A 17208-nucleotide genomic window follows, 5' to 3' on the forward strand; every position below is an offset into this window, starting at 1 on the left:
GGGAGTAAGCTCCCCTCTCTTAGCCATTTTCACCCTAAGCCACCCCCCTTGCCCTGGGTGGGCAGCCGATGTCCTGGGGTGCCCACCACCCCGCCGGGCAGTGGAGGCGGAGCCGTGCAGACCGGGTTTGGGGCGGACTCACTGCTGTGGACACACGGGAGCACGCCCGCCGGCATCAGGGCCGATCCTGGCCAGGCCCGACTCGGCAGCCCGAGGAGGGGGACAAGGGACGGTGGGGCGTGCAGGGGCAGGCTTACCTCAGCTGGAAATGAGCACTGCAACAGAGGGAAATCGCGGGGACAGCTAGATATCTGTGAGAGAGACAGAGAAGCTCGGCTTGCCTGCGGTGATGGGGGGGTAGGCCGGGCCCCCAAGGGGCGCCCCTGCACGGGCTGCCCAGAAGCAGCGGGCACCTACCGGTCACATAGGGCCCCAGGGGCATCTGGTTGTAGTTGACAATCCCTCCCGGTCCAGGGCCCCGGAAGTTGGGCCCAAAGTTGTTGTTGTACATCTGGGAGTTGCCGAAAGCGCCCTGGAGGCAAGGACCCAGGTTTAAAGGTCGTAGTCCCACACCCCCCACCCAAGCCCCCACCCAGGGGCGCCCAGGGCTTGCGTGACGGGGACCGGGCCCAGGGCGCGCGGGCCGAACCTGACCTGCTGGATGGTGGGGTCGCCGGCTCGGTTGGTCAGGCGGCTCAGGATGCTGCGCTCCGACATCTGGAGGCGGGCGGCCACGGGGGGGATGCGGGACAGCATGGAGGGCAGGCGCGTCACGTCTGCTTTCATGTCACTCAGCAGCTCCTCCAGCTGGTTCAGGACTGCGAGAGGGAAGGGGGGACGGGAGGAGTTGCGGCCCACCAGTGGGCTGGTGCTCATCTGCGAGGGGGCGATCGCCCTCCCCGGCCGCTGGCACAGAGGGCGCTCCTCGCCGGCCCTCCAGGCCCACAAAGCGGAGACACGCCACCTGGGCCAACAGCACGTTTCCCCAGGGGCCCAAGGGCTGCCCAGGGAGAGCCAGAAACTCTGAGCCAACGCTGGGCTTCCGCCAGGCCCTCCACCAGCCCCCCAACTCCCAGGGAGGCCTGCGGCCCGGGACCCCGCTGCCTCAGGAGACACCTCCCAGACACAGCAGGGTTCAGCAAGTCCAGGGGCTCTCGTGTGAGCTTGGCCTCCCCCATCCCTCTAAGCAGCCTGGGAGCTTGCTGAAGACCTGGAGCACAGGAGTCTGAATCCCAGGAGATCGTGGCCAATTACTTCACCACCCTGAGCATCGACGTCCCCGTCTTTAAAACGGGGCAATAAACCTCACCACTTAAGGATATTACGAGCATTAAAGAGACGCCGTGTTTAAAGCATATTGTCAGGCCTTGATAAGCAAGAGTGTGTAAATCGAATAGACTTCTGAGTTAGACCCCCAGACCAGGGCCTACAGGGAGCAGACTTCGAGAAGTCCAGAGAAGGGAGGGGCTAACTTTCCCTGGACTGGATGATGGACTGTCCCATCCTGGCCAGGAGGCTACACCCTCTGGGCTGACCCCTGCCCCATCAGTGGCCTCATCGACGGCCAAGGACCCACAGGGCAGGAGGAAGGCAGGTAGCCGGCCTCTGGGAAGTGGGCTCGCTCACCCTTGTGCAGGACAGCATTGGCCGGCTTGTTCCCAGCGAGGGACTCCTTCGACAGGTGCTGGTGGCTCTCGGCAAGGCACTCCACCTCGGCCAGGCGGGCGTTGAGGGCCATGGCGGGGTGGCTGGGGTCCTGGGTCATGTTAAGGTACGCGGCCCTCCGGAGCTGCTCCTCGATGACCAGGGCCTGCTCCAGCAGCTGCGGGATGAGGCCGGAGGCACTGAGCACTGGCCTGGCCCCTCCTCCACCAGCACCCACCCCCACGGGCCCTGGTCTGCTCGTAGCCCCTCTCTTGGAGCTCTCACCAATCTGGGTTCTCTGCACCATCACCCAGAGCAGGGACACCCGCCCAGGGGGCCCTGGGCCAGATCCAGGACCCAACACACTGTTCATTGATCGACTACATGACTGACTACATGGTGGACAGCCTGGCCCACGTCCAGATATATGAGGAGGGGGCTGCTGCTGCCTTGCCCCGGGCCCCCCATGTCAGCTGTCTTCTTGCAGCAGCCCCTCCCCTGCAGGCTCTGGCCTTCGGGGACTGACCTTGAACCTGCGGGCCAGAAACTTGTTCTTCATCTCCAGGTAGTTGCCCTTGTGGATCTCAGACTTGAAGGGCTCGTTGAGGATCATGTATCTCGGGTCATTCTGGATGTCCTGCCAGCGGGCGTAGCCGTGCCTGGTGGGCACCGTTAAGGGCAAACCGGGCCATGGGGTGGGAGGTGGGAGGGCGAGGGGGGAACAGCCTGGGTTCAGCATCCTGGCTGTGTGTTTTCAGACACGTCATTAACCTTGGCTGCAAGGTGAGCAAGTTGATGGTGGTGACAGGACAGCGGACCCCGACAGGTGCCCTCAGGGGCCCAGACAGCACTGAGGCTTCAGGGACCGCACCCTTCGTCCTAACAATCCGGAGGGCGGAAACTTCAAGTCCCAATGCCCACACCTGTGACCTCATTTGGAAATGGGGTCTTTGTAGATGTAGTTAAGAAGGGGTCATCCTGGGGGTGCCTGGGTGGTGCAGTTGTTAAGCGTCTGCCTTCGGCTCAGGACGTGATCCCGGTGTTTTGGGATCGAGCCCCACATCAGGCTCCTCTGCTATGAGCCTGCTTCTTCCTCTCCCACTCCCCCTGCCTGTGTTCCCTCTCTCGCTGGCTGTCTCTATTTCTGTCAACTAAATAAATAAAATATTAAAAAAAAAAAAAAAAGGAGTCATCCTGGATTAGGGTGGGCACAAACCCAGTGACTCCCGTCCTTCTAAGAAGAGGACATCTGGACCCAGACACACAGACACCCAGGGAAGAAGGCCATGTGAGTGCAGGGGAGAGACGGCAATGGGGCAGCTGCCCAGAGAACCAAGGACTGACAGCCGCCGCCAGAAGCTGGCGGGAGGCAAGGAAGGGTCCTCCCCGAGAGCCGTCAAGGGAACAAGGACACACAAGAAAATTATCGTGCCCAAGGTCCCACGGTTAGTGGGGGGCACAGTCAGGATTTGAACCCAGGCAGGCTGGCTTCAAACACCTTCACCTCCACGACAGGAATCAGTACACTACGGCCCCCAGGCCACATGGGCACCCAGCCCATTTTTTTAAACTTTTCCTGGAAGGTGGTCTCACTCACTGGTTTACTATCACGCGTGGCTGCTTCTGCTAAAATGAGAGAGGAGTAATCACTCCGCAAAGCCTGAAACATTCACTCTCTGGCCCCTTCCAGGAAAGGTTGGCTGACCCCTATTCTAGAACACTCCCCCTCTCCTATAACCAGGTCAGCTTTGCTGAGGGGCTTTCTGTGGGCAGCTGTGAGGCCCTCCCTTTGCCCCTGGGAGGTCTGTGCTCAAATGTCACCTCTGAGCACCCATTAGAAAATGCAATCCCCACCCCCAACACTCCATTTGCCCCTTGCCTGCCCTGTCCTGTTCTGTTGAACGCCACACTTCGCTACCCTACGGCATTCCCCATCTGTCCCCAGCAGGATGTGAGCCCCAGGGAGACAGGGATTGGGGAATGCAGTTCAGGGTTGCACTCTCCACGCCTGGCACGTAGGAGATGAGCAATCAAGACTGAATGAATGACTACGAGCCCACCGTAAATGGCAATGCCCCCTTCAGGCGTCATTACTGGGAGGAAGGGAGGTATGTATCAGCCAGGAGTTAGGGCTATTTGTTGTAAAGTCAGAGGGATGGGCTGAGGCTTATTACCTGTGTGTCCCTGGGCAAGTCACGTGGCCTCTCTGAGCATCATTTCCTCCCCTGTATAACGGGAATCACAGTGGTGCCCCTCGAGGCTGCTGTGCAGACGGAGTGAGCACGGGGCATAAAGGCACGAGCCACAGCCGTGGTCATCACCGTCGTCCCCATCACCACCAGTAAAGGGTCCTCAGCACCTGATCCAGAGCGCTGGCTCCTGACTCCTCACCCCACACACCCCATGTCCCTCCTCGAGGTCCTCAGAGGAACAGGCCGGAGTCCTGCCCCGCCGGGGTTGGCCAAGGATACGTCACGATGCCCGCCAGCAGCCAGTAGTCATGGCGTCGGTGCCAGATGTCGTAGATTTTCCCCGAGGACACAGCAGCACGCTCCTCATTCTGCCACAGTGTGTGCAGCTCTGGGAAGCCAGCCGAGGGGAGCGGAATGAGGTGCCCCCCAGTCCCTCACAGAGGCAGGCGTAGGAGAGTGTCTTCCTCATACCCACCATCTCCCCAGCCCTGGAAGTTCAGTACTCCAGGGTTGCCAGTAAAGCTTATATACTGTACTTTCATGAACCATTCACACTTTAGTATAAAATGAGCATCTGCCCAGACTCCCAGGACTCACAGAGTTAGGAAGCCCGTGACAAAAACCACCCAGCTCTCTGCCCACAGCCTCAGCCCAATACCTGTGAAGCCCCCATCTGCAATGTTGAACATGAATTTGAACTTCCCATTCTTGTCCTCCTTCTTCCCCTCCTCATCTTCCTCTTTGTCACCATTTTGCTGTGTTTCAATGGGCTCCTTCTCCTCCACTTTGGTGTCATCTACGGGAGGATGGACCCATATTCATTTATCCATCTGAAAGGTACTGCCCAGGGGCCTCTGTCCACCAAGCACCGGGGACTGGGGACCCAAAGGCAAGTGGGAGCCATATCTCCTCGTCCTCAAGGGGCTCACAGCAAAGAGGGATTTTAAACAGACAAACCAGCAGCCCCTCTCTCTGCCCTGAGCAGGGAGGGTGGGCTCCAGGCCCAGGTGCTGCTCCCCCACTCAATCAGGACCACCTGGGAACCCAGGGCCGAGTGCTGTGAAAAGTGCACATTAAGTTAGAGGCCAGCAGTGCTGTCCGGGGGAGTCCCATCTGAGGATAAGTGTTCCAGAACACTCCAGCACCTACAGGTACACAAAGTCTCTGACTGAGCCCCAAATGCTCCAGACCAAGCTCTATGGCTCGCTCACTTTTCTCCCAGTGGTGGCTGAAACCACAGGAGGGATTAGGAGAGGGGTGGCATTTCCCCCCTGCCGAGGGCTGGGGAGCCCGGGCTCCTGCCCACCAGTGCCAGTGGGTGGGTGGGTGGGTTAATGGATGGATGGTGGCGCCCATGGAAGCAGCAGGAGGCCCAACAGGGTCCAGACGGTGCCCTCAAGAGCCCAAGGGTCACAGGACAGAGCACACACAAGAGCCCCAAACCTGGCCTGAAATCACTGCCATCCCCTCTGCTGTGAATCAAGCTTAGCTCCAGCTTGTCCAGAATTTTCTCCTTCTCAGGAAGCACTTCTTCTGCAAGACAAAGGGTGTTTGCTGAGTAGGGACAGGTCCAGGACAGACAAAGGGGACCCCGGGCTGGTGGCTTTCCAACTCCATTTCACCCACACATAGAATCCCACCTATCACGTTACTGAGGAGTCCAACAGGGGCCATCAAGGACGGGTCCTCTGGGAAGGCAGGGATGGGGGGCATGGACCCCAACACCCATCGGCTTGCCCCTTCCCTCCCACCGCCACCCCAGCAGCACCCCACCCCCAAACTCCTCAAGGCACAGTCTCGAAATCCTCCCTACCACAACGATAAGCAGAGGACTCCACATTCGGGCAACACGGCAGGACTTCCTTAACACAAAGCCCTCTTACAAACACCCAGAAATGTCAGACAAAATCTATCACCTTGGAAGAACACGCAGTGAGCTCACAGGGAGACAAGGAAATTGTCGGTGCCATAAAGAGAAGGGGGTGAGTGGATGCCAGGCAGAGGCCTGGGGGGCTGGGGCTGCGTCTCGACATGCAGACAGGGAGGACGAGACTACATGCCCCAAAGATCAGAGAACCTGCCCTGGTTCTCCAACACCCTCCAACGACACAACACGCTCCAGCGGCTGTGCAATCAACGAAAGACAGAAAGTTCCGTCTGACGTCCCATCGCTGGGCTGCCGTGGCCATGACCATGACCGTGGAATCTAAACCCTGCGACCCCAGCAGAGAGAGTGCCATAAAAACTGGTCCCAAACCAGCCAGTCCACCAGTGACACCACAGGGCCTGGGGCTTCTGGAAATAGAGCAGGGACATTCCTTCTACTCAGATGACACAGGGCTCCCAAGGATAAAACAATCCCTGATAAAGGTGCACCCAACCAAAATTCAGAAACATGTATCCATCCACCAGCGAGAGAGACAAGAAAGACAAGAATCCATAATAAGACAAGTCCACAAAAAAAAAGGGAAACTAGAAAAAGCCAGCTAAAACTTCTAGAAATAAAATACACAATCATTAACATTTTAAACATTTTCATTGCAGAAATCTGAGATGTCCTCCAAGACTTCCGGGCCCTGGAGTACAAGTGGGGCGTGGGATGGGGCACAGGTGACCCTCCAAGAGGGAGATTACCTGGGTGAGCCTGACCTCATCACACCAGTCCTCGAAAAGCAGGGTTTTCTCCAACCAGTCACAGAAAAGAACATCAGTGAACAGCCCCCATCTGACAGCCGGCAAGGAAATGGGGCCTCAGGCCCCCTCCCCAAGGAGCTGACGTCGGCCAGCAAGAGTGGGCTTGGAAGCAGGTTTTTCCCCTTGAGCTGCCAGACGAGAACTCAGCCCAGCCAACACCTCGATGTTGGTCTTTCGAGACCCTCAGCAGAGAACCGAGCCACACCAAGTCAGACTTGTTACCCACTGTATTGTCAGCTCGTACGTGGGAGTTGTTTGAAGAACTGAGGTTATAATAATTCGTTCTGCAGCCACAGAAAATAACACAAATAGCAAGTATGATGAAACAAAACAGGATAAAGCAAACAGCAGAAGCTAGAGCTAATGATGATTCAAAAAGCCTTAGAGAGGGGCACCTGGGTGGCTCGGTCAGTTAAGAGTCTGACTTTGGCTCATGTCATGATCTCGGGGTCCTGGGATCGAGCCCCATGTCCAGGTGCTGTGCTCGGAGGGGAGTCTGCTTGTTCCTCTCTCTCTACTCTTTCCCCCACTTGTGCACTCATGTGCGTGTGGGCGCTCTCTCTCTCTCTCAAATAAATAAATAAAATCTTAAAAAAGAAAAGAAAAGCTGTGCCAGAGAGGCAAAAAAGAAGTAGAGACAGAACAGATCCACCAGCCCCCATCTTTGGCTAACCTTGTACCTGCTTTCTTTTCTTCCTCACATTTGGAGTTTGTTGTTGAACAAAGACATATTTCTGTTTGCTGATCGCCTGCCTACCCGGCTAGAATACAAATCCACGTGAAGGCTGGGCTATTTTGGTGTATTGCTTGTGTCCCCAGGACTCAGGATAGCACCCAACACGCAGCAGGCCTTCAATACATGTTTGCTGGATGAATGAAGGAATCGATGAGTAGTAGGAATGCCAGGAGAAAATAAACATAATGGGGACAAAGGCAATACTCAAAGAGGGAATGACTGGGAATTTTCTCACAATCAATGAAAGACATAATGCTCAGCTTTAAAAATCACAATCACAAGCAAGATAATTAAAAATTTCATTGGAGTGAAACCACACGTGACCAAACACAAACAGAGTATCTTAAAAGTGGTCTTATCATGTCAAGAAAGACAGAAAAGGCAGATTTCCCACAAAGGAACAACAATTACCTTGAAAGCAGCCTTCTCAGCACAGTGGAAGCCAGAATACACAGGGAATAAACATCTTCAAAGTGCTGAGGGAAGGCGCACCTGGGTGGCTCAGTCAGTTAAGCATCCAACTCCTGATCTTGGCCCAGGTCTTGACCTCAGGGGTGTGAGTTCAAGCCTTGTGTTGGACTCCACACAGGGTGTGGAGCCTACTTAAAAAAGAAGTGCTGAGGGAAAACCCCTATCCTATCTTGTCCTTTGCTAATTATTATTCAAGAGTAAAGGGGAAAATAACACGCAATGAGAGAATCTTCCACACACAGAAATTTGCTGAAAGCACCATTAAAGGGTCTACTTTAGGAAGAAAGACACTTTAGGAAGCAATGATCAACAAGAAAGCAAACACAAAACTGCTAAGAATGGTAAGATCTAAATAAGGATTAAAGATTTAGAAATAGGCACCATAACAAATTTGGGAAATGAAAACAAGTTGAAACTAAAACACTGAGCAGCAGCATGTGGAAGATGGAAAGGGAGTGGGGCTACCCACAGCCCTTCTCTTATTCAAGAGGGATACATGTTAAAAGCTTAAGAGTATAAAATAGGATTGACTATACACTTTCTGAAGGAGTTAAGGACAAAAAGGGAAATATAAAAAAAGTCTGATCAATCCAAGAGATAGCAGGAAAGGAGGAAAAAGAAGCCAAGGGTAATATAAAGTACAAAATAAGAGAGTAGAAATACATCCAAATAGCTAGCTATTACAATAAATGTAAAGAGATCAAACTTGCCAGCTAAAAGATAGAGATTCTGTGAGTGAACTGAAGATAAACCCTGCTATGCACAGTTTATAAGACATATACCTAAAATGTAATTACACAGATTACAAGTAAAGGAATAAATGTCAACTATACTTCAATAAAAAATGTTTTAAAGTAAAGGAATGGAAGAAACGCTTGCAGATCATATATCTGATATGGAACATGTATCTATAAAGAACTCCTACAACTCAGTAATAAAAAGATAACCCAAATAAAAATGAGCAAAGGACCTGAAAAGGCATTTCTCCAACAGAGATATACAAATGGCACATGAAAAGAAACGCAGCATCTTTATGCATATGGAAATACAAATCAAAACCATTTGAGATACCCCTTCTCACCCCTTCTCATTTGATATGACTATGATCAAAAGACAAATGTTGTCAGAGGCACCTGGGTGGTTCAGTCGGTTGAGCGTCTGACTCTCAATTTTGACTCAGGTCATGATCTCAGGGTCATGAGATTGAGCCTCGCGGACCTGGCTCTGCACTCAGCAGGGGGTCTGCTTGGGATTCTCTCTCCCTCTCCCTCTCCCTCTCCCCCCCACCCCGCTTGTGCTCACTCTCTCTCTCTCAAATAAATGAATCTTAAAAAAAAAAAAAAAGACAAGCATTGTCAAAGACGTGGACAAATCAGAACCCTCGTACATTGCTGATGGGAATGTAAAACGGTACAGCCACTGGAGAAAACAATCTGGCAGTTCCTCAAAATACTAAACAAAGAGTTAGCATACAATCCAGCAATTTCACTCCGAGGTAGATACCCAACAGAACTGAAACTTATGTCCACACAAAAAACGGTACATAAATGTTCACAGCAGCCAAAAATTAAAAACAACTGAAATGTCCATCAACTCATGGCTGGATAAATACTAATGCACTGTATTTATAGCGAGGACAAAGGGATGAAGCCCTGGTCCACGCCACAAGGTGGACGAACCTGGAAAACATGAAGCTAAGTGCAAGAAGCCAGACACGAAAGGGCATCTATTTGACGTTCCATTTACATGGAATGTCCAGAACACACCAATTCATAGAGACAGAAAGTAGATGAGTGATTGCTGGGGTGGAGAGGAAGAAATGGGTAACAAATGCTAATGGACGTGGGGTTTCTTTTTGGAGTGATGAAAACATTCTAAGATTATTTGTGCTGGTGGTTGCACAACTCTGCAAATATACTAAAAATCACCAACTTGTACATTTTAAATGGGTGACCTGTGGGGCACCTGGGTGGCTCAGTTGGTTAAGCGTCCGACTCTCGATTTTGGCTCGCTCGGGTCATGGTCTCAGGATCCTGGGATTGAGCCCCACATCGGGCTCTGCGCTCAGTGGGGAGTCTACTTGTCCCTCTGCTCCTCCCCCTCCTCCCCCTGCTCCTGCTCGCTCCTCTCTCTCAAATAAAAAAAAAATCTTTAAAAATAAATTAATAAAATAAGTGAACTGTATCCTGTGTGATTATATCATAAAAGAGTGTGTGTACATGTATTTTTTGAAGTAAAAGGATATTAAAACATATACCAAATGTAAACTCAACAAAATCATCCGAATCAGCCTAAATAAACCTTAAAGCAAAAAGTATCAGGAGGAACAAAAGGGTCATTATGTAAGAGGCACACTTCCCAGAAAAATATCTAAAACCTAAGCCAATATGCACCTAACAACCAGTCTCAAATGATACGAGGCCTACTCTGGCCTTACAAGGAGAAAGACACCGATCCAGTCATAGTGAGAGATCCTGACACAAGTCTTGCAGTCTTGACAGGTCAAAGCAAAGCCAGAAATGAGTAAGGATATAAGAAACTCGAACAAGATAATGATCTGACACGTGTATCTAGAACCTCGCACCCGGCGATTCAGAGAATAGGCGTATCTTTTCAAGCACGCGTGACCATTTACAAAATCATACTATATTACATAATTCAAAAGCACACCGTGTCACAAGACCATATTATGCCAGGAAGCAGGTTTCATCGACACCATGTAGAAACAATACCATACAGACTCATGGGCCCCAACCCCGGTGCAACAGAGTTAGAAATCCTAATAAAAAGACAGCCTGAAAACCCCCGAACTCGGCATCGTAGGAAAAGGTGAAATCCACCGTAGAGACCTGAGCCCCTGGCTCTCTCCTCATCCTGGAGACCCTGTTGGGCTAGGACTGAGCCCACCGCCCAGCCAGGGAGAGACGGAGGGGAACACAGCCTGGCCGCTGGCCGCCCTCCTCTGAGCCAGGGCTGCTGAGGCCAGAGGCCACGTGGAGCGGGGGGGCCGGGGGGGTGACCGTGGGAAGCCGCACCTCTTGGCAGCTGCTCTGGGGACGGCGGGGCCTTCTCCGTCTCCTCCGGCCGCTCCTTGCCATCTGAGCTCTCATGCTTGTCCTCGCCCTCCACTCTGTCCTGGGCAGTTGGCAGGGCCTGGGGAGGACAGGCTCGGGATGCTGCGAGGCCTGGGGCCTCAGTAGTGTGGAGGGCAGAGGACAGGCGCCGGGCTGGGAACCCACCCTCCTGGTTCCCATCTGCGCTCCCAACCTGCTCTCCAAAACCCAGAGGCCCCGATGTGGTGTCCGGAGGCCTGGGTTCCAGCTGCCCAAGCAAGGGCTGAGAAGGTCCCCAGACCCAACCCCCAACCCGCACCCCCCAGGGGCCCAGACACCAGCACCTTCCATACCTGGATTTCTGGGGGCTTCTTTGGCTTCTGAACCCCCAGCTCCTTCTCATCCATGTAGCCCAGCTGGGCTTCCATTTTGTCTGAAAGATCAAAGGAAAGAGGTAAGATAGGTGGGCGAGGGCAGGCACGGGGTGAAGGGCAGGAAACGGGGGTACCAGGTGGCTCCATTTGGGCCAGGCACCTCCAGGAGAAGGACAGGTGAACCAGGTGAGCCACAGACCCAAGGTTAAGCCTGCAGACATGGGGATCCTTGGAGGACCTTGGGCCCAGTGAGGCAGAAGCCAGAGGCTGATGGGACAGGGTTGCCCAAAGCAGGGTTCCCCACCTAAAAGCAGGGAGGTGAGGTGGGTGGAGGCTGGCCTAGGAGCCAGAACAGCTGGGTGTGGTTCCCGCTTTCCGGCTGGCTGACAAGCCATGTGCTTTCCCTTACTGGGCCGATTCTCGACAGCCTGCCAAGTGCCGGTGACTCTCGTACTCCAAGTAGCCCTGGGAAGTGGGCACTAGCCTGTCCCACATCACGGATGAGAAAACGGGGCTCTCACAGGGCCAGGAACCAAACCCAGGCCTGTCCACTCCAAAGGGCACACTTGTGCCCAGAAGCGGCACGTGTCACCTGGCATCGGTAGGTCAGCGCCAGGCCTTCGAGGTTCATTTGAGAGAAGAAGATGTTTTGCCCAAATAAATGCATGGATCACCAAAGAGATAACCCATCAAAGAAGAGCAAAGGATCTGGAAAAGACATTTCACCAAAGAAGATACACAAGTGGCCCAGAAGCACATGAAAAGATCCTCAACATCTTCGGCCGTCAGTGAGACACAAATCAAGACCACGGGGAGATACCACTTCACACCCACTAGGATGGCTACAAGCAAAAAGTCAGACAACAAATGTTCCGTGAGGATGTGGGGAAACTGGCACCGTCATACGTGGCTGGGGAAAATGTAAGAGGACGTGGCCACTGTGAAAAAATCCAGCAGTTCCTCCGCACATTACACCCTGCAATCCAGCAAGGCCATTCCTAGCGACACGCGCAAGAGAGGCAGTGAAGAGATGTGTCCTCGCTCGAACACGGACGTTCACAGCCACGCGCCACTCGCAGCGTCCCTCACATTATTCACACTGGCCAAAAAGTAGAAACAACCCCAAATCCATCAGCTGACGAACGAATAAACAAAAATAGGGTTCATCCATACAACCGAGTAGTATCCGGCCATGAAAAGGAATGAAGCAATGACCCCCCTTACAGCACGGACGAACCTCGAAAACAGGCTGGAGAACAAAACCGGACCCAGAAGGCCACATATGATATAGTTTCATCTATGGGAAAGGTCCAGAACAGGCAAAGCCACAGACACAACGAAGATTAGTGGCTGCCAGGGGCTGGCGGGGGAAGGGACGAGGAGTGACTGCTAACAGGTACGAGGTTTTCTCTGGGGTACAAAAACCTTCCAGCATTAGAAGCGATGCAACCTGGGAATGTACCAGTAACTCCTCAACAGTAGTTACGAATGTTCAGGTCTACGAATTCTGGTCTACGAATAGCCATTAAAAAGAGAAAGTCTGAGGAGAGCAACATTTCTGCAGGCAGAAGCTCGTGGGGGGAAGGGAGGCTGTCCGACGTGGGTCGTGCGGAGGACCCAGGCTCTCCTGGGGCCTTGCCACCCGCCGTGCCCCAGGTGCCCCCCCACACACTCATTGGAGCCCAGACCTGGCAGGCCCAGTGGGGCCGGCAGGAGGTGGGCAGGGCTGGCGGGCACTGGCGTGTTGGGGTCCGAGGAGATGACCTCGCTTGGCTTCTTGCCCTCGGGCCCCTCAGGGATCAAGTCCGGGGTGCTGTACTTCCCGTTAACATGCTCAAACTCCTGAACCTGGGGCGGGAGGCAGGGAAGGAGAGAGGGAGGTGGTCTCAGCTCAGCCCTAAGGGCCTCGGGCAGCCAGTGGGACTGGGGGTGTCCCAGGCTTGGGATGAATGCCACCTCCCCCCAAGGCTAGCCGAGCCAAATGCACTTCTGACCACAAACTGCCGTGCCAGGCCCCACCCCCACCCCCATCTCTCTGTGTCCTCTGCCCTGTGACCTGCCATCCCCACCTCCAGCCTTCCCACCCCCACCCAGACAGGTGTTCAGAGCGGTCCCTCTAGCCTGACTCAGTGTCCTGAGCCAGGCACTTGCCCTCTGCCCGCTGACCCCCAGGGGGCACACGAGGGCCATGGGGGGCCGCCAGGAAAGGCCCGGGCAAGGCTTACTCACCCACCTTCTTCCTAACTAGTGACATGACCCCGATGCGAGTGAGCACGTGCTGCCTCGAGAGGCCCTCCCGGGGCACGCCGTCCGCGAAGGTCTCTGCGCCGTCAGCCCCCGGCTCACACAGGTGCCGCATGAAGAGGGACACATAGGCTCTGGGGTGGGGGGGACTGGGGCTCAGGGAGTGGGGGGCCAGCGAGGACCCTCTGAGAGGGCTGGCAGGACCCCCAGCAAACCCCCTGGCTGGAACCATCATCCATCACCTGCCTCCCAGCCAGGCCTGCTGGGTCAGACCCCCAGGAAAGGACAGAGGGGGCCTCCCCTGGAAAGGGAACCCCTAGGACAGCCCTTGCCCCAGATCTGGTCTAGCAGAGGTGGCTGGTCAATGTTTTCTACAAATGAGCCCTGCCCGGGCCTAGACCCCAGCCACCAGAAGGCCAGACAACAGTGAATCCTCCAGACAAGCAGCCCAGGCCGAGAGCACAAATGATGCCCGTCGTGCAGTCTCGTCCCGTGGAGCCCACCCACTCTGCATTGGGCAGCTACACCCTGGGCCACCCCCTCAGCCCCTTTACCTAAATTCCTTCTCACTCTTCCCGCGAAGGTCCCGCACCAGCCAGTGGGAGTTGAAGGCGTCCTGGGGGGGCATGCCCCAGCGCATGATGGCGTTCAGAAAGGCCTTCCGCTGCCGGGCATTGAAGCCCAGCACCTGGGTGGGCAGGGAGTGGGGTGAAGGCACAGAAAATTCAGGGATGGGGAGAAAGGCATATGGAGGGGAAGAGGCAGGGAGGAGCACAGAGAAGGCAGGGGCCTCCAGCTGGGCGGGACCCAGAGGGCAGAGCCCAGACCCAGGGTCTGTCCTGGCCCCACCTCTACACAGTTGTGACCCTGGGCAAGCCCCTCGCCCTCCTGCCTCCACCCCTGCTCCATACCCCAGAGGTGTAGCAGAGGTGAGCTCTTTGTTCTGAGGAGGGGGAAGGGGAGCTGGGGAAAGGGTGTGCAGGCGGGTCCCACCTCGATATTGCCACCCACACGGGCAAGAAGAGGTGGCAAGGGCTTGTCCCTGTCGCTCTTCAGCTGCCTCCTGGATTGTCGCCGTCCACCTGGGAAGTAGCCCCACCACAACACCTCACTGGAGCCCGGGGTGTCCTGACCCCCCACCCTACCCACCAACTCACCCCAGGACAGCAGGATCCCTCAGGACATCCCCCAAAGGATGGATGACTGTCCTGATGCTCCCAGGGGACCCCAGCCTGACCATCAGCCCCTGACACAGGTCTGGACCCCACCCCAGGGTCAGCAGCCCTGAGACTCACTCTGCCCTTCGGGCCTTTCCTCAAAGTCCTCGTCCTCATCCTCGGAGCCGATGGAATATTCAGACTGGTTATCTGAGAGCTCGTCCTGCCACTCTGTGAAGGGCCACGTGGAAAGGCACAGAGTGAGCCCCAACAACCCCCCAAACCCCAGCCCAGTGGGGAGAGAGACAATGAAAACAGCCCCAGGGGAACTTCCTGTGAGCTCACTGAATCCCACCAGCCCTGCACTATATCCTAAGATATTGTACCATGACCCTCCCTCTTTTACAGATGGGGAAACTGAGGCTTGCCCAAGGAAGTCACGGGACCACTATCTATCTAGTTCTCCCCGACACCCAACAGCCCACACCTGCTCCAAGCCCCCTTTCTCCAAGAAGACCCCCCACATGCACACTAGCCCCCACACTCCCTACTCTCGGGCGTCCGCGTGCTTTCTGCCTGCGGGGGCCACGCACCCTGGTCCTCCTGGGAGGCGTCGTTGTAGTTGACCTGCTTGCGGACGCGCTTGCCCTTGCCCAGATTGCGGGCCAGGTCCTCCTGCTGCTGCTCGTAGTGGTGTCGCAGCAGCTTCTCCCAGTAGTCGGGGTCCACGTTCTCTTCCTGCTTGATGATCTCCCGCTCGACCTCCTCCTGGAGACACAGGCACGGGGGCCCATGACGGCAGGACCCGCAGACACAGGCCCCTGGGAGCCTCCTGCTGCCTCCACACCTCACCCTCCAGGAACTCAGGGATCAATCTGAAAGCCTGCCTACTCCAGGAAGCCACCTTGATCACCCCAGCCCCAAATGGTCTTCATCCTGCTCCTGTCACAGTTATTCATTCATTCATTCATCAGTTCGTTCATTAATTCCTACACTCCACAAGTATTTCCTGGCCTTGTGCCAGGTATTGGGGTACAGAATTGAGTAAGCCCCACCCCCGCCCTCAGGAGGCCCCCCGGTTCCTGAACGATAATTAGCACGAAGGGCTTGGAGGACGGTGGGAGTAGAGGAGAAAGCAGAGAGGCCACTCAAGAAAGACCCACAGACTGGCCCTCAGGAGATAAAAGTTTGCTGGGCGGAGATGGGCGGGGCCGCGACGGGGGCGGGGCCGCGGGCTTACCACGCCGTCCTCCTCGCGCACCACGTACTGCGCCACCTTGAAGGAGCTCAGGTACTCGTTCATATTCTGCAGCTCCGTGTCGTCCGTGGCGTCCTGGTTTCTGTCCAGCAGCTTGGAGATGGCCGCATCGTCATAGTGGATCACACTGCTGTCCTCCACGTCCTTGTTGTCGCCTGGGGCAGGCAGGGTGCAGAATGAGGGGACAGATGGGGGTGCCCAGGTCCGACCGTGGGGACCCCACAGGGACAGGCTTCTGACTCTGGCCCTTCCCACCCCCCAGCAGAGGCTGCAGCGGAGGAGCACGATGACCAGAAAGCGGAACCTGCACCATAACAGCCCCACTGCCTGCCCACCCGACAGTCCGCGGCTACCCTAGCGAGTGGCCGGTGGGGACGGGCAGGAGAGCACGACAAAATGCAGAAGGGGCAGGGCGGGGTGGGGAGAAATGCTTCCTCTCCAGGAACAGCCACTGGAAGCACAGGAGGCGCTGGGAGCTGGGCTGAGTTAGCTCCTACCTGGCGGGGTGCTGCCATGCTTCTTCTTGGCACTGGCAGCCAGGGCTCCCCCTTTGGAGGACTGGACATCAGGGATGGGTGTGACAGGCCTCTGGCCCTGAGACATCATGCCTGTAGGACAGAGTCAGAGGGGCTGCAGGACTGGGGGGCAGCACCCAGAGAGGCCGCCCTGGCCCTACCCACCCTGGCCGGAGACAGGGAGCAGAGGAGAGAGGCCGTGGGCCGGCGCAGGCCCTGGGATGGGTGTCTGGAACAGCCCCCACCCCCAGCCGCCCTGGACGCCCACCCTCCACGTCGTCCTTGAAGAGCTCCTCTGTGCCGAACTTGAGGATGTCGTCCAGCTCCTGCTTGGTCATGGAGCCGGACTTGGAGCCGAGGCCGGGCCGCACCACTAGGTGCGTGAGCATCATCTTGCGCTTGGCCACCTGCGTGATGCGCTCCTCCACCGAGGCCCGGGTCACGAAGCGGTAGATCATCACCTTCTTGTTCTGTCCGATGCGGTGGGCGCGGCTGAAGGCCTGGGGGCAAGCTGCAGCTCAGTGCTTGGGGCCCAGCCGAGGGCTGGGGGTGCAGGGCCGGGCACCCCATGGAGAAAGGGGGTGTGCACACATGTTCACGGGCATGCTCTGCATGGAACGAGCTGTGTAACCCCGTGGAAATGCACACACATCGGGGCAGCTGTGCTGGCTTCCTAGCCATGTGTAGTCTCGCGTGGGCCTGGGCGCCTGTGTGCGTGGAGCTGGACATGACGGCAGGTGGGCAGCGATGTGTGCAAGGGGCAGTGGAGCCAGTGCACTGGACGTGTCAGAGCCACGTGGGGCTCTGATGGCAGTCCTGGGGAGATGGGGTGACTGAGCCGCTCACTGATGGGACTGCATGGGACTGCAT

At 55.8% G+C, this 17208-nt stretch overlaps 1 protein-coding gene across 1 annotated transcript in view; it reads right to left on the reverse strand.

Moving 5' to 3' along the window:
* Positions 1 to 257: 257 nt before the first annotated feature.
* The window catches only part of CHD5 (chromodomain helicase DNA binding protein 5), a 55194-nt gene continuing 38243 nt past the window's right edge, over positions 258 to 17208 (reverse strand). Inside the window, exons 23-41 of the mRNA XM_040645694.1 lie at positions 16607 to 16838; positions 16321 to 16431; positions 15806 to 15978; positions 15159 to 15333; positions 14704 to 14796; positions 14402 to 14490; positions 13963 to 14096; positions 13398 to 13542; positions 12853 to 13012; positions 11144 to 11223; positions 10773 to 10890; positions 5280 to 5369; positions 4495 to 4632; positions 4116 to 4224; positions 2171 to 2303; positions 1627 to 1822; positions 655 to 818; positions 418 to 532; positions 258 to 311 (exon numbers count right to left, since the gene is read on the reverse strand). Of these exons, the coding sequence (XP_040501628.1) occupies positions 304 to 311; positions 418 to 532; positions 655 to 818; positions 1627 to 1822; positions 2171 to 2303; positions 4116 to 4224; positions 4495 to 4632; positions 5280 to 5369; positions 10773 to 10890; positions 11144 to 11223; positions 12853 to 13012; positions 13398 to 13542; positions 13963 to 14096; positions 14402 to 14490; positions 14704 to 14796; positions 15159 to 15333; positions 15806 to 15978; positions 16321 to 16431; positions 16607 to 16838 (2463 nt within the window). The 3' untranslated portion in view covers positions 258 to 303. The remainder of the gene's footprint in view (positions 312 to 417; positions 533 to 654; positions 819 to 1626; positions 1823 to 2170; positions 2304 to 4115; positions 4225 to 4494; positions 4633 to 5279; positions 5370 to 10772; positions 10891 to 11143; positions 11224 to 12852; positions 13013 to 13397; positions 13543 to 13962; positions 14097 to 14401; positions 14491 to 14703; positions 14797 to 15158; positions 15334 to 15805; positions 15979 to 16320; positions 16432 to 16606; positions 16839 to 17208) is intronic.

Source organism: Ursus maritimus, unplaced genomic scaffold (assembly GCF_017311325.1).
Source record: "Ursus maritimus isolate PB19 unplaced genomic scaffold, ASM1731132v1 scaffold_32, whole genome shotgun sequence".
NCBI classification, from domain to species: Eukaryota; Metazoa; Chordata; class Mammalia; order Carnivora; family Ursidae; genus Ursus; species Ursus maritimus.